Genomic DNA, 26,343 nt, shown 5'->3' with positions numbered 1-26,343 from the left:
TACAGGAAAGTCTGGTTCCCTGAAATTAAAGCTCGAAGAATTACTGTCGCCTAACCGGTTTCTACTCGTCAAGGTTTCTTTATGATGACGCCTTGACAATTTCAGCCTTTTAATAATGCAATAACCTTTATAAATCGCGCGCTAGATGACGTCACTGTACAGGGCGTGGTCTGGGGAGGTGCCGCGACCGCGAGTGCAGTCACAATTGAGACGGTTAAAAAATAGACCAGTCGCGATAAGCAGCAGATCTCGGCTGTTAGCGGAGGGAAAACACGGGAGGTCCTCGGTAAACAGACGACGATTAGCCACCGGGAACGGCACGTGATGGATTTATTTCACTATTTCGCCGCTGTCGGAGTGTCTCTAGGCTGACTGCCAAGCAAGTGAGTTCAACCGAGTTTATTTTCCCCCACCTGTCCGGAGTAACAGTCATATCGAGTAGCTGAACTAGATCCTCATAGTAAGTTAACCGACCCAGTAAGTTTCCAGGAAAGTCCGAGTTACTCGGGGAACAGGACTGTACATGAAAAGTGCTTGTTCCTTTTCAGGAAAACTCAAGAAAGAAACCAGAAACGCAGTAGGAAGAACAGACTATGACAAGACGTAGTGCCGTGGCATTTGTAAAGCAGTACTATCTTTAAAAATACAGCATTATTCTGCTTTAGGGCTAAATGACTAACCTTAATGAATTAATGGACTTACCCGTTTCGGGGTTAAATGCAGTAAATATTTAAGCTGCCTATCAAATATAAAGATGTGTTTATGATTAACAATAACTTGAGCGAGACTGAAAGCACTTCGGGCTCTTGGAAGTGACTGAATCAGAAACTAAAGTAAGACATTTTTGTAGCTATTCTCAATCAAAAAGTGTCACATCGAATGCAGGGGTGTTAAAACATGTGGCCGGGGGGCACTACCCAGTTAAGTTTCGACCACTAAATAGGGTTAAAATCCAAATGCATTTTCATTCTTGGTGAGCTGTACCAGCAGTCTTTGGGAGTGAAAATGTCTGGGAAGTTAAAAAAAAAATATTTACAGATTCCAGCATGTTGTTTAAACCTTAAAGATGGAAATGTTTGTCAATATTTATTTTATTAGCCATATATAGCCAAGTTTGAGCACTAAAATCACTGCATAATAATCAACATAGAAAAAGTTCAATAATCTTTCTTGCTGACCAGCCTAAGATGCCCTGAAAATAAGTTGCATATCACTGTAAACACATTCTTCCCTTATTATAACTTCAAAATAGGAATGAATAAAAAAATGTGTTTAACTGTACTGCAATGCATTTCATTGAGGAACTGGAGTAAATAGGACCTAATTTGAGCCTTTAAGCCTATGAATGTGAAAATACAGAGATACACTGTTGAAATTTCACAAACATGTAGGTTATCATTAAGTGATTAAACAAGTGATCCACTTATGATCAACTAGGGCTGTATGTACCCTTGAGTTAAAAATGAGCTTGACCTCCCTGCTTTGGACAATCTGTAAAAGTAGCACAGAGGAAAGTTAGTTTTAAACTTGGTGTTAATGTTAAACCTGGACAAACAAGTTCCCAATATAACTGTCTGTTCTTCCTTCTCTGTCTGTTCTTTGCCTTTTTTTGCTGTGTATGCACTTCATGATCAAATTTCTGAATCACACGAGCAACATTTTCCAAGGGTTTTTCTGCACAGATGTGTGTGCGTCAGCCCTGTACCAGTGCTATGTTTAGACAGAAACATCCAAACCACACTTAGGATGAGCATTCCTTATCAGTCATGGTGAAGTTTCTGACTGGTCTGTTACGGAATTACGAATACAAAGTGGATAAAATGAATGTAAAGGCGCCAAAATTAACAGTATTAGTTTTAACATGTTGTTAAAATTATATCTGTCCAGTCTATGATATTTATTTGAAATTGCTGTACTATAGATCAGGGGTGTAGCCCATACTGATTTGGATACAGTAAGAAAAATAAAAAGGGACTCAAAAGGTCAACAGAAACATGGTGCAGAAACCTGTCTAATCAATTCATTTTGGTAGAGCTGATATTTTCTCTTAGAAAATGTACATTTTTCTACGACAGTGTGCTGTACAATTGATCTAAATTCTGTATCAGCATTAAAGTATACATGAAATGTAATCATTCACAGACATAAATGTTACAAGTGAAAAGCCAGCCAAAGAAAAATACAGAGAATCCCGGGTGTGTACAAAAACAGCCAAACTTTCCAATGTTATCAGTGTTTGTTATCTTGGCTTCATTGTCTGAAAATATATCTCTAAAAACATAGTCTGACAATTTCAGTTTATTATACAGTCATTCATCTTTAAGCTCCAAATAGACAGCACCCTGTTTTTGACCACACACCTGAGGGAACAACCTGGCCAGTCAACCAGCAAATTTTACCCCCTTAGTGTCCCTTAGTGACTTTTCCAACTTTGGCCTGTGACAATAATGCTGTGTGAATTGTGATTGATTAATGGTTTCGCGTAAACCTAGTTTAATCATTCACGAATGAGATACTATCGTAGCTATCTGCACTGAGTAGGAGATGCTCTGTATCTCATTGTACAAGTGTATAGTGACAGTAAAAGGCGTTCTATACAAGTGACTGTTTATTAATTATTTACTAAATCACAATAATTCCAAAAATGGACACAGTGTGACATCTTAAAGTTAAAAAGTTTAAATGGCCCAATGGCCGTGATGATCCGCTTGGTAAAGTAAATCCGTTGGGTATCTTTGTTGGCCTTCAGACAGCAATTCTGACAGCTAAAGAACCAAACGCAGGGCTCGCAAAATCGCTAGCCCGACGTCCCGGAGCTAGCGATATCTCCAGTCGGGCGACCAAAATCTATCTCAGCCCCGCCCGTTGGGTTATCATATAGCCCGAAAAAAAGTTCATAAAGATAAACAGAAATAATTTTTTTTTAAATATATTTTTTGTACCTTTTCTAACCTAGTTTTTGCCTGCTGCAGAACATAATATGAATAACCGCAAAGACACATTCATTAATACGAATGACCTTTGTATCTGAGTGAGACTGTTTTTTGTTTGTGTTGCTAAGTCGGTCTTTAATACCATCACAGTACAAACCTGCATCACTGAGTGAGGAAAAGCTCTGCTAATATTTACTATTTATTAACACATTTTTGTACAGCAGTGTTTCTCACGCAGGCTTCATTTTGGAGGCCACTGAAGTGTATCTTAAAATTTATTTTAATTATTTCATTTGTTTCAGTGGAGAAAATTGCATTCAGTTGTACTTTGTGGAAGTCCTCATTCTCCCCATTCAAACAGCACCTCATCTTCTTTATGTTTTCCTACTTGTAGGCTGATCAGGTTGATATTTTGGCAGCCCCCAGGCCTTCATCCAGTAGTTTAAAAAGGTCCTACTCCACCATTTTGGTAGAATATGCAGGCTTCTGTAACACTAAGGAGTTCAATACAGTGGAGCTGGAGACCATCCACGGGTTAAGAAGCTTAATAGACAGATAGCTAACTACTTAAGAAAGTGTGAGGGTACCTCCTTTAGTATATGTGTCCTCCGCAAGTAACAGCTTTCATTGTTTCTCTGTGGAGGGTGAGGAACTGTTACGGTTTCCTTTTAGGTGTTTGGGCTTCATCCCATGTGCACTATAGATAGCCACACATGACTATTGTTTGCAGGTTTTTTTGCACTGTTGTGAAATATAACAGAAGGTTGTTTTGAGTTTATTATAGTTTCTTCCAGTGGCTATTTGCATAACTGGCCAATTAAAAGGATACTTCTTTTCTTTTTCTTTTTTTTCTTTTCTTTTTTTTTTTTAATTTATATTTTTTTTTATTAAGGTTTCAAAAGCAGGCATTCACAGTATGTACATCATGTAAGCATACTTCTTGCTTATATTATCTGCCTTAGAGGATACTTCTTTTCATGTCTACTACGGAGCAGGAAGTGAACAAACTCAAGTGTCCTTTTAATTGAAGGCTTGTGACCTTGACCCTAGATTAATGTGTCGCCTCATCTAATCCATACCACCCAAATTCTTCATTGATATTCCAGACATCATGGGTAGTAAGAAAATTAGTGGCTCAAGGAACATGGAAAGGTGTGAGCGTTATTTACTTTAGGCTTGATGTTACTTAAGGGTTTCTTCCTCATATACTATAGTGGAGAGAGATCACACAAGCACAGAAGTACATTTGCTGCTAGGGCTGTGCGATATGACCAAAATCTCATATCCCGATATAAGAATTCTATCGTCCCGATAACGATATAAATCACAAAAATGTAACATTTTCTGTAAATTCTATGAATCTCGGGCAGCTCGACTTGCGGGAAGTGTTTCCAGCTGCGCGTCATGTAGCTGGAGTCGAGTGTTTTAACCGATGCATGAAACGATACATTTTTAGACATAAGTTGTAAAGGCCGCCGTTTTCTTTGTGAGTATTTATTACACGGCGTGCTGCGGGGAAAAGACTGTTCTAACGTTTGAGTCTGAGGTTTATTTTTTAGCACCTGGCTGCTCTTTTTTTACTTCTCATCCATAAATAATCTGCTCTTTCACGTGATTCAGTTTATTTTGAAAAGTCTCAACAGGATCTTGAGCTTTATTGTGAAAGGTTTATGAGGAACATAAACAAGCGGACACGCGATGGTGTTACCGTCGTTGTTGCTAACCACAACGCATAAAAACAGGCGCTTGTCCGTCCGTAGTGTGGTTATATTAAATATAAGAGAAAGAGAGAACTTTAAGAAATGAATATAGCCACTACAGTGACCATCAAAACGATGAAAAAATATTGCCGTAAACAGTTTATTTTGTGACACCACGAAACAAACGATAGCATAAAATTAAACGATAGACGTTTTTATATCGTCATCCGATATATATCGTTATATCGAACAGCCCTATTTGCTGCATATGCTGCTTTTTTGCTCTGAGTTGAATTCATACATTTGGCTTTTCAGCCGTCTTCCTCTTGTTTCAAGGTCATTAATTTAAGCACATCCTGAAACTGGAGATCTGGCAATACCCAGGGGTGGTGCTAATTATGGTGGCATCCCAATAGATCTGTACTATAACCACATTATCGTTAACACAGAAATCTGCAAGGCCTCATTTAGACAGCCAGTCACACAGCTTGATCAGCTATACATCTTAATGTTCACTTAGCAAAGCTACATGCACAGCACACACACTGTAAGTTTGTTACACTGCTTATCCCCAGAAGAAGTCTTTGGGGCGCGTGTGCCCATGTACAGTGAATGCAGTGTATATTTTCTGTTGTTTAATAAGGTATTTCTCTACATCCTATAAACGATGGTATTGTTTATAAATTATTAAATGAAAACCAAATGTAGAAACTGTTTTTAAAAAATTCTTACAGTGATGGTGATTTTCTTTGGTTCTAAAATCTCTTTGGGTGCCAAAAACTTCTCTATATAGAAAAATGCTGTGTTATTATGCAGCTCAATAGATAAGAAGCCTACAAAAAGTAATAAAAACAATCTAATTAATTCAGCTTACTGTAAACCACCTTTAGACAGTCATGGAGCCTGAATTACAACATTGCATTCAAACAGAAATATTGTTCTACTTTCTATTAATTACCATCAGTTTTTATTATTTATATTTATTTATTTTATTTATTGTCAACACTTGAACCCAAACTGTGAATATAAATATTTGGCCTGTTCACGTAGTTTCTCTAAATGTTGTTCATTTGTTTGCTACCCGATGGTGTTAACATTGCTCTTTCTCAAATATTCATGATCACATCCAACACCCAGAGAGTTTGGGGGAGTTCTTTGTTTTTCTTTGGTTTAGTTTCTTACACACTATAAAGCTTGTAACTTGGCAGTAATGCCAAGATGTGTGATAAGTGACCACAGTCACTTATCACACAACCACTTGTTCCAGTTTCTGAACATCAAAAGCAAACCTTTCGTGGGCATTGTTTGCTCAACAGAAGTTAGTAATTTTGTTCTCAGTTATTCAAATGATTTTATATGAAGGTCAACATAACACCACCAGTAAGCTCTTCTGTCAAATGGGGAAAAAATGTATTTATAAAGTTTTAGTTAGTTCACTATACAACAGAATTTCTTTTACATAAAAAAAAAAAAAATCTGGTTCCACCTCCCCAAATAAACCTCAGCATTGCTGTGATTAAAAATGTTTGTACACATGTTTACTCATTATTTAATAAACATCTAGCAATGACTAAATATATATATATATATATATAATATTTTTTATAGGGGGGGGTACACACGTCAAAGTAAAAGTAAAATATTTTTTCATTGTCTTGTCAATTTGGTAAATATATCTTTGCACGATTTTGGGGTTATTCTTGGCGTGATTGTGCGTTAACTGCCTCCATGAAAGGTTTGTATTGTAAAATGTATTCTGAAACTACTCTTAATATCGTGCTAATTAAACGGACTAATGAAGAAACCAGACACTGAAGCTAAACGGAAATGGGCAAATTCAAGTGAACTGAAAACAAAAACAAATCAAGGGAAATCAAAAGCCTTATGCAAAACTGTGCTTTTTGAGCCGGGGAAAAACCTTGAACATCTTTTGCCAGGAAAAAGAGTTCTAAATTACAATTAACATTGTTCACATGTGGCAAAGTATAAGGAGCCGAACAGGTAAAACAGTACCTTATAACATTTGTCTGGAATTTCATTCCTTTTTTTCTAGTTATATATTGGACCCACAAGGGGGATCAACTCACGGTGGAGTGAGCCATAAAGTCAATCATACAGTGGCAGAGCAGCTCAGATCTCTCTGCGCATCCAGGCTCAACTTGTCTGACTTTTTGTATTCTGCACAAGGCTGTCCAAATCAAACACACAAGCCTCTTCTCCTTTTCTTTACATCAGCCTCAAAACGGAACCTTTAGCAACCTTTCAATGTTAGCCCCGTTAAACCGCAAAGGTTGAGACATACTGGTCAAACAGAGATTCCGGAATGGCTGCTTGTTCAAATTTTTACATAACTGTCACATGAAACGGAGTCATTTCACAATACCAGGGTTTCTTAATCACTAATATGAAGAGATGTGTATTTGCACACAAGTTAGCACCAGCTATAAATTGCTTGGCTGCCGCTTTTTCCCAAGATCCATTAAAAACAGCTTACTGAGTAGACAGAATTAATCCATAATGTTACAGTCCGTGGTAGCTCCAGAATATGGCAAATACATCAGTGGGCTTAAAAAGACATTAATGATAATGGGAGGAAAACTAAAGTGATGCCAGTATTGCCAGTATAATAGCCAGGACACTCACAGAACTGCCTTAATGTAAGTGATGACTTGCAGGATGATGGCACACTGAGGAAACTAAAGACAGCATTTCTGACTGCATTTATGGCGGTAGTTCTGTTCCAGCACACTCTGAGGTTAAATTCTAGAATCTAGCTCCATTCAGTCAGTGGATATGTCTACAGCCTAAGCCAACTGAGTTGTACTACTTTGTCTTTATCTGGGTCCTACGTTTATGCTGTCAATAGTACTCTAAAAGAAGCCGAGCCATTTTTCGAAGTTAAAGTTTAGACTGCTTTCTATCCTTGGCTTTATTTGTATATGAAAACCACCCGGAAAAAGTTTGAAGGTGCATTTTCATTTCATGTCATTTCATTGATTGATTTATTTCACACTTGGTTCAACAGTTTTAACAGTTTTGTCCTTTCATACACACAAACCATGCTTTTTCTCAGTATAACGCTGCAACAATGCGTGAAAAGGAGCAGGAAGAAGAAATATTCTTATTAAACCCTGCCCCTATCTGCAATCCAACTAATATTACAAGTGGGCACCATAAACCAAGGAACACACTAACATTTATCTCCAGATCCTAACGCACACCAAACATCAAATTTACAATCAGCAATATACCACTTCACATAATAACAAGGAGAAAAAATAAGTAAATAGAATAAAATAAGGCGAGAGAAAGCATGAGAGAGGGGGGAAAAAAATCCTTCAATTAACTCCAATTTGGTTCATATTCTTTATATTGAATTATCGTTTTAGACATGTAAGACTTTTTAAAACAATGTAAATTTGTACAGTTCTTTAGATTATAATGAAGAGAGTTCCACAGTCGTATACCCCTAACTGTTGGACTCATTAATCTTTGTGTAGTCCTAGCTAGTTGATGCTTAAAATGAAATTTCCTTCTGCTGTCTTCACCCCCCGAACACATTGAAAAGAAACTTTGTAACGTGAAAGGCAAAGTATTATTTTTAGCCTTAAACATAATTAATAGTGTCTGTAGTTTCACTAAATCTCCTAATTTTAAAACTTACTGTTGAACTGTTGAAGTTAATGGTTCACAACATAGTTCTTGTTGATGGTTTATAGTTGTCCGCTTTTAAAAGTAAAGATTTTGATGCCCACTTTTTTAGCAAAAGAAATTCACCCGGACTGATTTTTAAGTTGTTGTTTTTTGTAAGTAGGGTTTAATTTACTGAAAGTTAGAGTAAAACTTTATTAAACTGATAAAAGATCATTGGAAAATGTATCATCTTCTCCAGTGTGTGGCTATGAACGCATGTAAGTTCATATTATAAGCTGTTACTTTCAATGGAAATGTGAATTGTTGCATCCTAAATGAGTCATCTTGTTACTGTTGTATTCCCCGTTTGCATTAAGTCTTTGTCATGAGGTAGCTTTTAGCGGTCTGGTAACAGGAACACTGGAGTTGGGCAACATATGAGCGGTCAACAACTCACACGAACTCAAAATAAAAAAGATAATGGAAACTAAATTGTCAGTGGCTATTTTGTCACCCAATTAATTTACAAGCATTGTTTCTTGGTGAATCTTATGGAAAATCTAAACTATTATTAAAAATGCTCAATAATAAAACACTTAGAAATGTGAAAACATCAGTTCCCTTTTGACAACAGTCATTGTGTGAACCATTGTCTTTGTGCTTCCTGTCTTTGCCACATAACCACTTCCTGGCCTCAGTTCCTAAGAATCTGTATCCATTTAGCCATTCATAGTAACTATGTAGATGAAATACCAGCTATAGGAGTTCGCTAATGCACAAGAACCAGACAGATATTTTCAAGTTGAGACCACATTGCTTGTCATTTATATTGTTTCTAGGTGGATTTAAGGTCTTCCGTATATTTCAAAGTGGGTTCGATATCACAGGTCATTCAAGGATTCCAGCCTAACGATGTCTGAGTTATGGACTTTCTCCCTTATTTAATTATACATGGAAAACTATAATCTTGTTATCATAATGTGATTCTGATCTCATCTGACATAAAGAAAAATTGTGCATGCACAATGCAATAGGTCTGTGAAGGTTCTCAGTCATCCAGGTCATCGTAGTCAAAGGAGCTTGCAAAGAAAAGCGTCTGGACTTCTTTAAGTTTACTTGAAGACGTTTCACCTCTCATCCGAGAAGCTTCTTCGGTTCTAAGGTCAAATGGTGGAGAGTCCCAGATATAAACCTAGTGGGAGTATCCCCCCACAGAGGGACAAAAGGACCCCCTGATGATCTTCTAATCGCCTGAGCCAAGGTGTGAAACTGGGTGTGGGTCCCAATCAGCCAGAGTTTCGGGTGTGTTCATTGTGAAACCTGGCCCCACCTTATCATGCGAATTCATGAGGTCAGTTGGCCCAGGATGTGAGTGGGCGTTAAGGCGTCTGGGAAGGGATCTCAAAACTGGATTATAGATGGCAGAGAGTTGGTGTCGTAAACCCCCGCCTCTGTTCAAAGATGGTCGCTCACAGTGGACATAGATGGCTTCTTTCACTCCTCTTTCAAACCATCTGTCCTCTCTGTCCAAAATGTGAACATTGGCATCCTCGAAAGAGTGTCCTTTATCCTTAAGATGCAGATGGACTGCTGAGTCTTGTCCTGTGGAGGTGGCTCTTCTGTGTTGTGCCATGCGCTTGTGAAGTGGCTGTTTGGTCTCTCCAATGTAGAGGTCTGGGCATTCCTCGCTGCACTGTACAGCATACACCACATTGTTAAGTCTGTGTTTTGGCGTTTTGTCTTTCGGGTGAACCAGTTTTTGTCTGAGCGTGTTGCTGGGTCTGAAATGCACCGGGATGTCATGCTTGGAGAAAACTCTCCTAAGTTTTTCTGATACACCGGCTACATAGGGGATGACAATGTTGTTGCGTCTGTCCTTCTTATCCTCCCTCGTTGGTGTCTGGTCTTCTTTTCTGTGCCTCTTTGCTGACTTTAAGAACGCCCATTTAGGATAGCCGCACGTTTTGAGTGCTTCCTTTACATGTGTGTGTTCCTTCTTTTTTCCTTCAGGCTTAGAGGGAACATGTTCTGCCCGGTGGTGTAGGGTCCTAATTACTCCAAGTTTGTGTTCCAAAGGGTGATGGGAGTCAAAGAGGAGGTACTGGTCCGTGTGTGTGGGCTTCCGGTAAACTTCGATGTTGAGTTTGCCGTTCTCTTCAATGTGCACAGCGCAGTCCAGGAAAGGCAAACAGTTGTCCTTTGTGTCTTCCCTGGTGAACTTGATGTTTTTATCCACAGCGTTAATGTGTGCAGTGAAGGATTCCACTTCTTGTGTCTTGATTTTGACCCAGGTGTCGTCCACATATCTGTACCAGTGGCTGGGTACTCTTCCTTTGAAAGAGCCAAGAGCCTTCCTTTCCACTTCCTCCATGTAAAGGTTGGCTACAATAGGTGACACGGGGGAGCCCATGGCACAGCCATGTTTTTGTCTGTAAAAGCCTTCGTTGTATTTGAAATATGTAGTGGTGAGGCAGAGGTCTAACAGTGTGCAAATCTGATCGGGTGTGAAGTTGGTCCTGTCCTCCAAGGAGCTGTCTTCTTGTAGTCGTTTTCTGACAGTCTCCACGGCCTCCGTGGTGGGTATGCAAGTGAAGAGAGAGACTACATCAAAGGACACCATGGTTTCATCTGGATCCAGGGTAAGTTTCTGGACCTTGTCGGTGAAGTCGGTGGAGTTCTTGATGTGGTGTGGGGTGTTCCCCACAAGAGGAGCAAGGATGGTAGCAAGGTGTTTAGCAATGTTATAAGTGGCTGAGTTTATGCTACTGACTATGGGTCTGAGTGGGACAGCTTCCTTGTGGATTTTAGGAGCTTAGCAGTCATCTGAATTACACGCTTTCTTCACAATTTAAATGTGCAGGTGCAAAATTACTCGTTTTTATCGTCTTCCTCGGGAGATGTGATAACATTGTCACTTGATCAGCTTAAAGAGTCCATTTCCTTTCTTGCTGCATAAGCATCAGATGCATAATTTCTGTAAACAAAGCTACCGTTTTGTTTGTTTTTTCCTTACTGGCAAACACTTCATTTCTCACTTCATTTTTACAAGCTTTATAATGTTTAAGATGTACACTATAATCCCTTGAGACAGAGATCTTCGGTTAATCTCTTTGTTTTTCTCAAGGAGTTCCTGTCATTATTTGCAATTAGCCTTTCAGTGGAAACATGGCTATCTGTCATAGTTGCAGGGAGGGTCTTGTCAATGCATTTCTCTAAAGACTGGAAGTTCATGATTCGTTTTGCAGAGTGCACTGCATCTTTGCTCATCGGGTCACACTGGAGTGACACTACCTAAGTTCAGTGTGTGCTGAGTGTGAGCAAATGACTAGCAGGTGGCTTAAGTGTAGCCAGGGTCACAAGTATTTGTTGATAATGAGAAATTCCAGTCTATTTTAAGTTCCAGTGCTATTGTGAGGCAGTGAATGTCTCTCATTTCCCCATCACTATACTGTAGCTTAGAAATGGTCACTTTAGCATTACTAGGAGAAAAAAAGAACATTTCCTCAGGTTGTTTTGAGAATAAATGTGCAGAGCTTGAGAGCTGTTCTTCGCCCTGTGGAACCCACCCCATAGCCATATTTGGATAAGGAAATTAGTGTTCCTGATATTAGTTCAGTTTTTGGGCTTTTGTTATTTTAGGATTGTTGTTGTTGGGTCTCATGTACAAAACCAGGAACTTAATCCCACCCTGTGTACTTCAAGGACCTCTTGCTTATCTCGGTGCATGCTCAATCATCGAGGTAAGTAAAACCCTAAAGGTTGATTCTGTTTGTCTGGATGTAGCGTTTTCAGTGGGAGAAACGTTTTGTCACTCATCCAATTAACTTGGATGATGAACGGAATCAATTTTTTGGGACCTCTAGGTTGAAATATTTAGGTTGTTATTGTGGTTTTATAGTAATTCCGATGAGGATGAATGGGAGATTTTTCACAGAATGTCCTCTAAGGTTAGTTATGCATGTGTTGCATTTTAGTAAAACCAACACAGCGATCAGAACCAACAAATAAAATTAGGAGACTGTCTCACATCAATGGAAAATTCTGAGAAGGAGACATGACATTTGGTGGATATATTCCAGCTCAGACAGTCCCTCTTTAAGTTGCAGCCTTCAGGCTATTTATGGTCCTCCTCTCTTTGCACCGTGTCCCCATTAGGCCCACATTTTTCGTACAGTAATATCTTAGTCTTGTATGAAGTATTACTCCCCAAAAAATTATCTTTGGTAGTTTCAACCTACAAAGGTGAAGAGAGTCTGCTCAACGATTTACAATCCATGGATAAGGATGATTCATATACAAAGGTCATTCAAAGTGCCTTACATAATGCATTAGGCTTATACAATGTCAGAGAGATAAAAGGAAATGATGAACTTCTAGATGCATACTATCAAAATGTACTTGAGATGATCCTGACTGGGGACAGGCAGTAATCCTCTTGTTGAGTATCATCAGTAATTATCATGCTTTATTTATATAACCCAAGATTCATTTTGTATAGCTTCATGGGACATTTGTTTAAACAAAAATCTGTGACAGTGTTCCAGTCAGATCCATTTTTAGCTTGGTATGGGTGGCTGTTGCGTTCCTTTCCTTGACTTTTATTGTTGTTGAATTTATTAAGCAGACCACAGAGAGGTACATCAAGAACAGTGGCTCTGTCACCTCAAATCATTAACAGGTTTTCTGCTCAGTTTCTTTATGTGGTGGAAAAACTGTTTTTGATCCAGAGGCTGCTGAAAACTCCACTCGCTCTAGAAGGAAAAACTGAAAACTGGGACCTGCCCATTGCTTTGCCAGATCTTGATGGCCTGTTTTCACTGCGATGCATTGTCACTGGAAACACCCACAGAGGAAATCGTTAAATGTGAAACCAAAATATCGTAAGTGTGTCAGAGACGAGACTTTTTACCTTCAGCATAAACACTGGTCAAAAAAATTAAAGGGAAGTTGCAATAAATATTCTTCCCTTAAGTCAGGTGCATGCTCCTCTAAATGGTTAGACTCTTTATCTTTAATTTTTTTTTAGCCTTTATCAATTGAAGGTTGAACTTTGTCCACAGACCTGACGTGGCCTGTGGAGGAGACTTATCTGTTATCACTCGCACACAGCAGTTAGCAGCCTGAGCCTTTTTGGCTTCTCTGCCCTGCTGACCTGTTTCACACAACTTTGGGAGGGTTGCAACCGTGAGTGTGTAGGACATGTGTGCTGCAACCGTGAGTGTGTAGGACATGTGTGCTGCAACCGTGAGTGTGTAGGACATGTGTGCTGCAACCGTGTGTGTGTAGGACATGTGTGCTGCAACCGTGTGTGTGTAGGACATGTGTGCTAACCAGACCTGCTGCAAAACAAGCCCACAAATATCAACCAGCTAGTGAAGAGGATGTCCTAGATACATTTTCTGTTTTTGAGTTCCTAAAATTGCTGAAGTTTTATGTTGAGAAGGGCGTGGCTGATCAGTGGAGCTTCATTAGTTGTGCATTCATCTGAATAGTAATGGCAGTTAACGTTGCTTTAACCTCACTGTTAAAAATGTAATTAGCGTTTTCATCCGCAGTTAGTACAAAAAGCCTAGCGGCAGTAAAATGAGACAGAAGTGATTGGAGATGTCAGCTTCAGCGGTGTCAAGAGAGGTCAGACAGGTCCTTAAAGTAAAAAGGGGTGTGTTGATTTTTCACTTTTGAAATTTGTGTTGCCTTTTTCAGCATTTTAGAGACTCTTGAAATTTCCAGAGCTGCAAAAATATGTTTTATGTCCATTTTAGACGCCCTCCAAGACTCACAATCTAAACCCAAAAATGTGTTTGTTTTTCACTAGAGGTTTCTGTAATTAATTTTTAGCATTAACATCGTGGGCTATATAATGTTTTAAATAGGAAAACTGCACCGTTTTCTTTTGCATTGTTCTGTTGCATTGTGGTTTTGTTTTGGGAGGTTTTTTTGTTTTTTGCCCAACAAACTGTTGTCATTTAGTCTTAAATAACTTATGTACAGGAGCATATACAGGAAAGAAAAGAGGAAAGTTTCTCAGCATGGTCAAACAAACACAATGGAAAGCATGAGAAGCAACGGAAATGGAACAAAGCCAGGCGTTCCTTTCGATGATTAACTCCATTTTAATCCTCCGGTGGCTTTTTCAGTTTGTTTCGTTAAGAGGTTGCCTATGCTTGCTATCTGCTGTCCTCTCATATCTAACCAGCACACACAGGCAGTTTAATGATTAACAAAACCCAGTCATGTTTGTATAAAATGAGCTTTCTACATCAGTCTTTGGCAAAAGAATTAGATTATTATTGCGTGTGTGTGTTTGTGTTTCACTTTTCTCTTTATATTTATATCTTTCTTTCTGTTTGTGAGAGATTTATCTAACAAAAACAAACTGTACAAGTTTATTTAAGGTCCTGCTTGTTGCTCCCATACACAATTTAAAGTCAAAATGCTTTGAGAGATGATTTTATGCAGACATCCACGCAACGGCATGTCTGTGTAAGGAGGAGAAGCTCAGATTTAAGGACTCTTAAGAAGGAAAAGTACCTTGGGTAAGCTCAAATATTAGTAAGCAAACAAATCTCTAAAACTGAAAATAAGTATTAGTCCTGAACAGCACAAAGTCTAGTTTCTGTGGAGAGAAGAGCTCTGTTAAATACAGCAACCCCTCCTGTCTTTCAGTGAGATGGTGATAATAGTCTGTACTGTTTTTCATGAATGTGAAGTCTGTTTCAAGGCTTTGCTGTCAGTCAGATGTGTGAGTGACCAGCCTCCAGAGTTTTGTGGCAGTAACTAAATTTTTATGGAATTTAAACATTAAGGATTAACAATTGAGGTAGGGGGGTCATGGTGTGTGTCTGTATGCGATTATAGAAGTACAGTGTGTGTATATGGTGCTGAAAGTGTGCAAAAAAGTATTGTAAAAATTACTAACTTAACAAACATGTCAGTATGTCATCAGTGCATGAAAGGATCTGACATGTCAGCTGGACAAAATAATTGGATATTCTTTTAAGTTAATAAACTATGTTGTTTGTTTTGCTTAGTGAGATATTATCCTTTTTCTTTTAGCTGCAGCAAATTTAAAAATATTAGTCAAATGTGTAAGTGTGATTAGCCTCTAGGCAAACTGTATATCAGATAAACTCCGGCTCAGACTGTATACATTTAATTTATCACTTTACTGAATATATGGGAAAGTCAAATTATCATAAAATTTCCTGCAACATAGAGGGGAATAAAATATAAAGTTGCTTCTAAGACCATTTCTTGATTGGTGCTCAGAGAAAAATGCAAACATATCTGTCTAAGAAAATAAATAAATAAATAAATACATTTAGCGCCTCACTGGTCTCTTATCTGGAACATAACCTACACCGGAGCAGAGAGGTGTGCTACAAAGTTAAATGGGTTAGCAAGCTTAAACTCAGTGTTCTTTTTTACCTCGCTAGATCGTTATGGCAACTTGTTCTGAACACCTAACCTGGTCAGGATCAGGTTATGTTCAAAGTTTAAACATTAGCTAGAGACACCACGTACTCACTGATTTGTTTTTTGTTTTGTTTTTTTAATTTACGGTCTGCTCTAAGTGTAATAGACATTATCTGCTGCTGTACAAAAAAGTTCCACATGCAGTCTGTTCAGTCATGTGTTACAAACACCAGTGAATGTAGTTCAGTCATAAAGTTACAGGGATGCAGACTGTGCGTCACATTGTTACGGGAGATCGGTTCAGTTGGTGATGCAGAAAATGTCTTAATGTTTTCTGCTTGATCTGTTTCTCTGACACTTCTGGAACTGCAGCTAATAGAACACAGATTAGAAAATTCCTCTGCTTGATTTTTGAATCACTCAGCATTTATGGACGTCAAATCACAAGACTTCACAAGACTTTCTCCTGTCTGTATCTATCATCTGTTCCTTTTGATAATGTCTGATTGACGCTCAGTTGGTAAATTTTTAAAACCATTGTCATGATACCAAATCTCTCTGGCGCCTAAGTTTGTGAATGCAATAACTTGAGAACAGGGCAACATAGGAACTTCAAATTGATACCATAGGTGTGCTCCTTAAAAATATCAAATGAGTTAGAATCTCCGTGATCTTGGCGTAAAGGTCAAAGGTTAGAGTAGGTTTTCTGAAACTCTTGTGAATGCAAAAACTTGAGAAAAGGATGACATAGGTAATATAATATAAGTGTGTCTACTAGGAGCCTGAGAGGTAGCACAGGAAGTGGCCAGTATTTTTGTTTTTTGTCAAGTCAGCTAACACAAAGAAACCCTGGCTATGTTGATCATGAGTGGCAGCGCACCTCTTCTAAATAGGTTTGCAGCATAACCTGCCATAGCACTATACCGTGTTAAGAAGTGAACCACTGGGCAATCAGAGTGCCATGTTTATATGCAGCATGAAGTTAGGATCTGCATTTCGAGTAAGAATACTGTACACGGGGAATTACTTAATTGTTGTACTAAGAAAGCACTCCCTCTGGAAACCAGCTCTGTTGCTTTCACATAGATTTAGTCGACACATTTTGTCCTGTGGTACCTGTCAGGAAAATTATTAACTTAAAAATAAAAAAATGAAAACCATGAAAAGATACAAAAATAAATCATAGTAATGATTGGACCTCCCTGAAGTGAAATTAAATGAAACCAAGTTCTGTTTTACTGTGAATTTTGACACCAGGGTTTTAATTTCATTAACAGCAAATCTACATCTGTTCCAAATATCACATAAAACTGTATTTTATTATTAAAAGCTGTATACACCCTCCCACCCAATCATGACTGCTCACAGGGGTCAGACTTCACCACTTCTTCTACTAGAAACACTAATATAGATATAGTTATCATTTTGTATTTAAATCAGGGTTATTGGTTCTTTCTTTAAGAAGCACGCTTTCAGTATGTAAAATTAGAACTGATGTCTTTTTTGTCCTCATGCTCTCTTCCTCAGTATTGACACCTGGGTTCTTTCTCTCTCATTTGCAGATTCAGTCTTTTCTCTGCCTCCTCCCCTTCCCGATCCCTTTTCCCCATTGGCTGTTGTCCCCAGACAGTGCACAAAAGTATGGGGTAAAAGTGCTGAGGAGACACCAGGAGAACAAGAGCTGAAGAGGCCCACTCACCTGCACAGGTAAGATCACACAATGTGCGTCGTTGGAAATGTTTTGAATAGGCAGTGCATCTCTTGGCATGCCTGTCACATTAAGACTCTCATTTAGATCTGTATAGCTATATTCTGTTATGTTTACACATGAAGTTTAAGGTTTTAGGAAGGTGCATTGTTCATCGGTATAGTATTTAAAGCCATCTAAACATAATCATGAAAGCTATTAAGGTCCACTAAGAAGCATACAAACCCAGCCCTTCAAGCTGCCATTGTTCTGTAGTGTCTCACACCCATCCCCCACTCAGGTGGGATGGCTTACCTCAGTGAACCTTTTTATCAGGTGGAAGCCACACTGGTCAAACACAGTCTAGTGTTGTCTGGTAAATTACTGACCTCATCACAATCCCACAGACCTGTTTGTTACCCAACACCATATGGTGTCGCCACAAGCTTCATGATAGATAAACATAAAGTTAATGAATAATGGAGAGAGGTTTAAAAGCGGATCGGATAATTATGTTACAAACTACACCAAAGTGCCCATAGACAACCTACGCAGATACAGGAAGAACATGTAAAGTACACACAGAGAGGTCTTGTCCCGATGGTGGCAAATTGTATCTATATGGAATAAAAAAATAAAAAATAGATTACATGCTATTGTTTCAGTGTATAATGTGTAGTCCTTCAACCCTCCAAAAATCCTAATCATACCACAAAGGTTCTTAATAGGCATCTTTTGATGGTTGACTTGAATCAAAGTAGTCAAGTGTATCTGTGTAAAAGAAGCCTGACTGTCTTGGAATCCGTTATCTAAATAAAGTATAATTAGCTTTTATCTTTAAAGCCAAGTCAGACGAATTCTGCAAAAGAAGAGCCATAAAGGTTTATTGTGAGCAATAAAAGCACCACTGCTGATGTTTGCAGACTGCTTTTTGACATTGCGTTTCTTCATCTCTGCCTGAACCGTTATCATGCTCCATTGCTGTCTTTTACCACAGTGAGACTATTTCCTATTATTAGTTTATTAATAATTAGACTTTTTTTTCCTCATTCTGTATGGATTCTGCATACAGTTGGTTTAAGAAAAAATACAATAAAACTTTCTGTCCACTTATTTTGTAATTTTTAGGAGCACCATAACAAGTATAGGTGTGCACTGCTTCCTGTGATGACAGGATGTGACTCATGCTGTCTTTTCTTGGGGCACTGCTTATGTTCTGGATCTAAATGTGTTTTTGCATATCCTTAAAATGAGGGTCCATTTAAAAATAATACATTGATGAGGTTTTATGAGGTAACTAGATCTAGTTAGATTAATCAAATCAAGAAGGCCATCAATCAGTTGTGTTCACTTGCAGACAGCTTTCCAGCATACTTGGTGGGGGCAGACAATTTAATTTGTTGCTTCCAGTTATTATGAAACATGATAACAGTGACTTTTTTTTCTATTGCTTTGAAGCTCTGATGTCTTTTTGTGTAATAAATTAAGTTCACCTCTTGCCATTGCAGCACTGCACTTTTTCCCCCGCCCCTTAATCTTCGAACTTACTCGTCCTTTAGTGTACCTATAAGTAAGCCTTTGGTCACTGAGCTCCAGAGGAAGTAAAATTCATAAGTTTTCCATGGAAGAAATGGTAGAAGAATTGTGTAACAGCTGTCTGCAGCTGATTTTTGCCTCGGATCACTCGAGGTCTCTCACACTTCCTGTGGTGAGCATGCCCGTGTCATAGTCCAGCTTATGCCATGCTTATACTGTGTTGCAGACATGGACACAGACATCTGGAGGGCCGACGGCCGAATAGTCATTCCTGTTATACTTTGAAGTCTGCTGCCGTAGATAGTTGATTGTAATGTAGATCGGTAGGAAGAGTCCACACAGTCCCAAAAGAACAGGCAGGCGTGGACCATTGCACCCACTGTCTGATGGGATTTAAGTCACTCAGGCCGAAGCGGACCTCAGTGGGCTTGCAGGCATGGAAAGACATATCATAATATAATGAAGACATTATGAGCCAAAACAAATTATGAGAGAGATTCTGTGTTAAACCAGAATATATGAATTATTAACCCAAAGAATCCAAAAACCTCAAGTTACATTATGAGGTTTGTTAGTCAGTAGTGTTACTGGTTGGATGAGTGTTTAATTAATGGAATGTGTTGTGTAAAATGAGAGAAACTGGCCAGGTGCTCCCAGTTGCACTGATTAACTCTACCTACCAGGAAACTGCAACCTAACATAGAAAAACACACAGTAGTCCCAGCAGAAGCAGGAGGGCTGTCACTCAGTCTTCACCCACAGACCTCCTGTGGTGGAAGCAGAACTTGCCAGCTGTCCTTTCAAGGCAGGCTTTATTGTCAAATGCACTCAAGTCAGGAACTAACCGTGACCAGACATCTCCACATCCTCCAGTGCCTCCACATCTTTAAGTTTTGTTTTTCATTTAATGTATATTTCAAGATTAAGAAAATCATGTGTGAACTGATTTTAACTGTCTTTAAGCTGGAGTCAGCTCTAACAACACTGACTGAATGCAAAATAACTGAAACTATAGCTTAAAGTTTGGTGCATGACCTTACTGTGCCTAATCTGTTTTTGTGTGAGTGTCAACCACAAGTGTAGACCTTGTCTTTTTAATGCTGACAGCTAGAAACATTATATTTGTATGTCAAACCACCAACATGCCTTAATTACTTCAGCTAAAATGGCCTCGATGTGAAACACTACGACTGAGTTTAATGTCTTAAACCAGATGCAGATGGTCAGCCAAACTTAGGCAGGTATGCGTGGATTTTGCTGCAGACTACTGGTGGTTAATTACAGGTCCAGAAGTTGTGGTTTCATCTACATGTTGTTTAGCTTTCTTCTTAAGAAGCCTCCCCCACCGACCCACCCACTTGTTTCCCAGAAGTGATCTTGTTTGTATGGGATGCAGAGGACGGGAAAGCTTAATTGTCCATGAGAGTAAGGGAGAAGAGGAGATTGAAGGAAAACTAGCATAAGTCCATGCTTGTCCGTTTGGTGATATAATACTGATAAGTGTGATGTATTCCTATCCTGTGTTGAGTCAGAACAAATTCAAAGGAACAGAGGAAACCTGATGGAGACGGGCAGAGTGAGGAGGAGTGAACGAGGCTCACGGAATAGAAAAAGAAGAGCAAACAGGAGTGCAGCAGTGGAGAGTTGTTGCTAGGAGGCTGAGAGAGCAACACAATACAGAGGCAGGAAGGATCCAGGGAGCAGTTCAGATCTGTTAGCTCATCAGGCAGAGCTCGCACCGCTTTTTGAGCTGTTTACATTGATAATTGTAATGAAGATAAATAAGTCTTAATGTCCTGACTCGGCTCTCTGGGGCTAAAGGGAGTAACATTCAAAACCTGGTGGAAACAGGTGAAGGCAAAATTAAATTCTTGTAAGTTGTTTAGAATTAAAAACACCTTCTCTAAACACACTGATGAGCAGTACCCTTACACCCAAATGTTTCTAAAAAAAAGACTAGACAGTTTTCAGATACAATGAAAATCCCCAGCAACACAAACTAGTGCCTCATAACCTACCTGTGCCTGTTTGACAGCAAACAAATCCTGTGTCTTGTAATCTTTAATGCTACAACAGGATTTCCTTAAACCTAAAATATAACTCAAAGTGTCTTGTCTGTCCCAAAAGCTCTGCGATGAGATGTCTGCAGACGCAGATGAGAGGAAAGTGAAAGCAAACAGGCACCTCGGTCGTGCCAAAAAGCAGAAAAGAAGAGGCTGCGCTTGATTTTTAACAATAAATAACAGCAGCAAAAGTCTTTATCTCATTGAAATCACTGAAATTATTCGATTGAAAACAATGCTGGGGAGCTGCTTTTCTGACTGAGATGATCAAGAAGCACTTTCCCTAAATGAGCCCTAATGTCTCCCAGATGAGTAGACCCTTTTTGGCTTTCAGAGCTTGCAATCTTATATCATTATCCAGTCATCTTTTTATTTTACTTTTAGTCTTTATGACTTCAGAGTGTTGTTAAGATTGGGAAATTTGCCCAGAAGTGTGCAGCCTCACAGTGAAAACATTTACTCGGTTAGACTTTGTCATAAGTATGGTTAAGCAGTACCAAAACATGTAGTTTATCAATAACTTGATGAAAATATTGCGTTAAAGTGGCTGCTTCACTGGTCTGCAGGAAAAAGGAGAAAGTGAGGGGAACTCCAGGTAAGGACATTTTCAGAGGGGAAAGCGTGACTAAACAGAAACCTGAGGCACAGCTGAGCCTCCTGAAAGGACGGTATTGTCTGTTCAAGCTCACATGTCGTCCTCATTTCTTATTGGTTTGAGCAAAGGATACAAAAGCAGAGAGGAGGACAATGAATCCTCAAATGTTTGCCTTCTGTTAAATTGCCCTCTGGCGTAGTAAACAAGTAAACATGTTGTCAGTGGAAATACAGGTGTATGCTGTGATTTCAGGCAGACTACCTTATCGTACTTCATCCCGACAGTTAATGTGGTAAACTTGAACTTTCCTTACACCAAGCAGATCATTCGCTAATTGGTTTCTCATATTTAGTTTGGACTGGTCTGGACATGCAGCTTGGTAATTAGCTCAGTTCAGGCTCACAGTTCTGAACGCATGCTGCATGAACACACATAAATAAAGTGAACAAAATAACAAGGCCTGATGATTGCTGATCTAGTTAGGTAGCTCAAAGTTAAATTATCTTTGTGTCTGTCGTAGGAGTATTTTTTGTTTTTAATTATTCCAAGAAAAAAACTTACCCTACCTGTGATTTGATTATGGTGATAATGGAGACATGCCACCTCTTAAGTTTTACGGGAAGTTTTTAAGTGTTTTGTAAGAAATCAGTTTAACCCTCACTGGTAAGCACAGCCATCACTTCTGAGTGAACCAGCATGTTCACTCAGAAGTAACTATGACAGCCAAACAAACAAAGCATTATTATACACCATATCAGTCAACCTGTGAAAAGTCAAGTGATTCAGTGTGAAGATGACACCACTCTGCTTCAGTCTTATCAGCAGTTTGACCTCTGACCTTCTTGATCAGATCAATATGTAATCTTGCTGTTGCTTTGGATAAACAAACTATTCTGACATAGTTTTACACAACGTCTTACAACACAAACGGGGGTTTCCATGTGATCGTTTTGTCAGTGTGGTTGAGGTGTCTTCTCTTCCTTTTTCCACCCATTGTTTCTCAACAGAGGGAAGTTGTAAACCTGCTCATTTCACCATAGATAACTGTTCTCCCTCGTGCTTCCTCCTACCTGAAATTACCTGAGTGATTTGAGAATAAAGTAAAAGATGAAAACTAAAGATCAGTTTGTAGTGAAGACTAAAGTTTTTGTTTCTTCTTCTGTGTGTCTGCACAGGTGTCGGCGTGTGCGGTAATCTGTCATGGGGCTGCTGCCAAAGATGAGGCTTAAGGTTGTGGTGTCACTGACTATGGTCAACCTCTTTATCTTCATCATCATCTCGCGGAACATCAACCAAGACAAAAGTGGACATCAAAAGATTCTTATCCCTTCCAAACGCTTCTGGGGTAAAGTGGCTCCCAGCTCGGCCTACTGGAACCGCCAGCAGCAGATTCTGGACATTCACAGCAATCACATCTTCATGACGAACCGCAGCAGCGACATCCCTGAGTGGCTCAATGACACCAGTTTGACATCCAACGTCTGTCAGCCTAACCTCAGGGTGACCACTCAGGTAAAAGATTACAACTCCCTGCTGCCCCGCTTCAAGGACTTCCTGCTTTACATGCACTGCCGCTCCTACCCGATCATTAGGGACCAGCTGGATATCTGCAAGGAGCCACCGTTTCTGCTGCTGGCTGTCAAATCGCTGGTGCCTCACTTTGATCGCCGCCAGGCCATCCGCCAGTCCTGGGGAAAAGCAGGCGTATTAGCCAATCGGACAGTGGTTACCATTTTCCTCCTTGGTAACGCAACACCTGGAGACCACCACCCAGATCTGTCTGGTATGCTGCATTTTGAGAACGCCCGCCATAAAGACATCATCCAGTGGGATTTCCGTGATTCGTTTTTCAATTTGACTGTCAAAGAAGTTCTTTTCCTGGAGTGGATCCAGGCACGTTGCTCCGGCGCCCAATTCATCTTCAAAGGCGACGACGACGTCTTCGTTAACACCTACCGCATCATGGACTTTCTCAAGGGGCTCTCGGGACCCAAAGCCAAGGACCTGTTTGTGGGTGATGTGATCACGAATGCGGGGCCCCACCGAGACAAGAGGGTCAAATACTTCATACCAGAGAGCATGTATGTTGGATTGTACCCACCGTACGCAGGAGGAGGCGGCTACCTTTATTCAGGTGACATCGCCATTCGCCTGCATAATGCATCTCAGCGCGTAGCGCTGTACCCAATAGATGACGTCTACACGGGTATGTGTCTTCGTAAGTTGGGGCTGGCCCCCGAAAAGCACAAAGGCTTCAGGACTTTTAACATAGAGGAGAAATACAGGTCGAACCCCTGCGCTTACAAGAGCTTAATGCTGGTTCACCCAAGGACCCCACAGGAGATGATCCAGATCTGGGCCTGGCTCAGTAGACCCAACCTGACCTGCCAGTGACTGCAGTCAGTCTGAAAACATGTCAGGATAGATCACAAGGAAGGCCAAAGGGCCAAATATTTTAACTTGAACTTTAAAAGTTGGCAGCTTTAAGTTAAGATATTACTACGATGGCCACACGGATCCTCCGCCTGGTTGAGCGTTGTGGCCTGAAAAAATGAGGGCGGCGTAGCAGCGCCGATTTTTCACATTTTGTATTATGGCTCTATTCCACAGAGGAGTTAACTCTGCTTAACTTTCAAAGGAGCTTCACCCAAAGTGAATATCTTTGAGTTCATATATTTATATCACAGCTATTTATATGGCCTTTATGTGCTTTAACACTGTCACCTCCACCACAAAGTGTCTCAATGCTGTATTAAATAAATGAGAGCTGGAAAGTGTCTGCCTGGCACCCAAGGTTTGGTTTGGTAAAGCTATAACATGCTGGTCAGGCTATTGAAGTGAGTAAAAGCAATTGATTGCTTTCTGAACACTGAAAAACAGTAGTTCCTGCATTCCCGGTGAACACTTCCTCGTAGTCATAGCTGGAGGCTTAGATTGTGCTGCTATTTCCAACCACACTCCCAGAAGTATTTACTCACGACTCTAAAGCTCAGAGTTTTTGTTCACATCATTTCATCCGTTTCCACCGGTGAGACTCTGCTCTCAGTCAGCCACAACATTAAACCCACCTGCTGAAATGTTTTTTTTAAAGGCCAGGTCTCTTTACCGAAGCCACCTTTGGGGTTTCTTAAAAGTACAGTTGTCCTTAGCAGTTCCCTTAATTGGTGTGGCTGATCAACGGTGGAGCAATTAAAATGAGACAGGGATGTCTAGCCTCACTCTCCACAGCTCGGCCGGTCGGGGCTCAGAAAAATCTAAATGCTGGTCTAAATCAGCTTCAGGTTCAAAAAGGTTTAACAAAAGCCCAAAGTACATTTTCACAGGTGTGTCATTTCAAGCGTTCAGTGTGACGTATTCGCTATGTGCCCGTGGAAAGCGTTGAATGAGGATAAATGCTGCTTTACTGTGACCTGAATGAGTCTAGATTCTTTAAAACAGACTGAACACGTACATACACAAACTGTTACTTGATTAAAGTGTCCGTGGGTTTTGCAAGAGACTCTTAAGGGACCTGTGTGTTGGTGAAAGCTTTAAAGTGTGTGTGAACTTGTGTTTTATTTAAAAGTTAATGCTTAGCTCATTGCTGTTTAGCTTCATTCACCTGACAAGAGACGTCCTGCACATATTTACCTTTCCCTCGTATTTCATAAAATTCCTTCTGAGCAGTATCGTGTGCACGACACGGTGAGATACTTAGGAAACTTAGTCTCAGAGACCATAATTAAAGGTCAGGAATGTGTGTGTGTGTGTTTTTGTTTGTTTGTTTTTGGTTTTTTGGGGGGTTTTAAGGTCGGCAAAAGTATTCACCCTCAGTCTGAATCTTTGAGATGATTAAACTGAGTCTGAGTCTGATGTGACTTTTGAGAACAGAAGGGTAATGGTGTTACTTTGTCTCTGTTAGAGCTCCCCCTGCTGGTCAGGGTGGCGGCAACAAAACATTTTTTGCAAGAGCTTTGTAAACAGTGGCGATCCCACGACTCCCAAACTGCTGACCACCTGATTTATTTAAAGCATCGGCTTATTAATTATCTCTGTTAGTCTCTACATCCTTCATATATCCGTTATGTGACATTTGGAAATCATCCTACAGACAATCACACCAGGTCTCTTGTTTTTTCTCTTTTCTTTTTGAACTTCAGTATATTCATGCAGGATAAGACCAACACTAAAAAGAGAAGATAAGAACCTGAAAGACGTGTATTTCATGCTTCTGGATTATTTAATATTTCACTTGTTGTGTGCATAGCGCTGTCACTGCTGACATACATGCCATTAATCGTTGCACTCTCTCCTTGCTGTGTAGTTTTGCAGCTGCCTGAACTGTTTACATCGCTTTCTAATTGTTGCTTCAGCCTGATGATTGTCTACAGGTGTGTGGGTGTTGAATTTGTTGATTGGAAGACCTGCACAATTTATCCAAGTTTGAACAGTCAGTGTTTTTCTGGCCTGAATGTCCCGAATGTGTCCAAGCTGGGGATCATGAAGGAAATTCAGCTGAATGTAACGAGGCCCGTGGCTGTTCCTTCATTGTGTGTTTTTTCTATTTAATCGGAGTTTATGTGGAGTATCTGTGTTCTTTTTAAGATTTTTTTTTTTTTTGTGGTTTCTTTAAACTTTGGTTAATGTGAGTTCCAGACGCTTTTCACTGCCTGCACGAGTCAAAGATGATTACCAAATCTGTGCCTGATGTTTGTATGTACTGTATGTCACGCAAACTTAAATGTGATCGCTTTAACATTATCTGATTGTTTCAATAAAGCTATATTTTAATGGTTTTGTA

General features: G+C 39.7%; 1 protein-coding gene across 1 annotated transcript; it reads left to right on the top strand.

The window, feature by feature from the left end:
- Window positions 1–206: 206 nt before the first annotated feature.
- On the top strand, window positions 207–26,343 carry b3gnt2b (UDP-GlcNAc:betaGal beta-1,3-N-acetylglucosaminyltransferase 2b). The gene is made up of 3 exons (XM_084948635.1): window positions 207–383; window positions 17,245–17,389; window positions 22,739–26,343. The coding sequence occupies exon 3, from the start codon at window positions 22,764–22,766 to the stop codon at window positions 23,955–23,957; it is 1,194 nt and encodes a 397-aa protein (XP_084804761.1). The 5' UTR covers window positions 207–383; window positions 17,245–17,389; window positions 22,739–22,763; the 3' UTR covers window positions 23,958–26,343.

The sequence above is a fragment of the Perissodus microlepis genome, chromosome 13 (assembly GCF_051167445.1).
Source record: "Perissodus microlepis isolate ML-2025 ecotype Zambia chromosome 13, ASM5116744v1, whole genome shotgun sequence".
NCBI lineage: Eukaryota > Metazoa > Chordata > Actinopteri > Cichliformes > Cichlidae > Perissodus > Perissodus microlepis.
The sequence above is the reverse complement of the archived record's forward strand: the minus strand, read 5'-3'. Positions and strand labels throughout refer to the sequence as shown.

What these genes read in the sequence shown, in the direction of transcription:
- b3gnt2b (XM_084948635.1), top strand. Translation starts at nt 22,764, where the DNA reads ATGGGGCTGCTGCCAAAGATGAGGCTTAAGGTTGTGGTGTCACTGACT.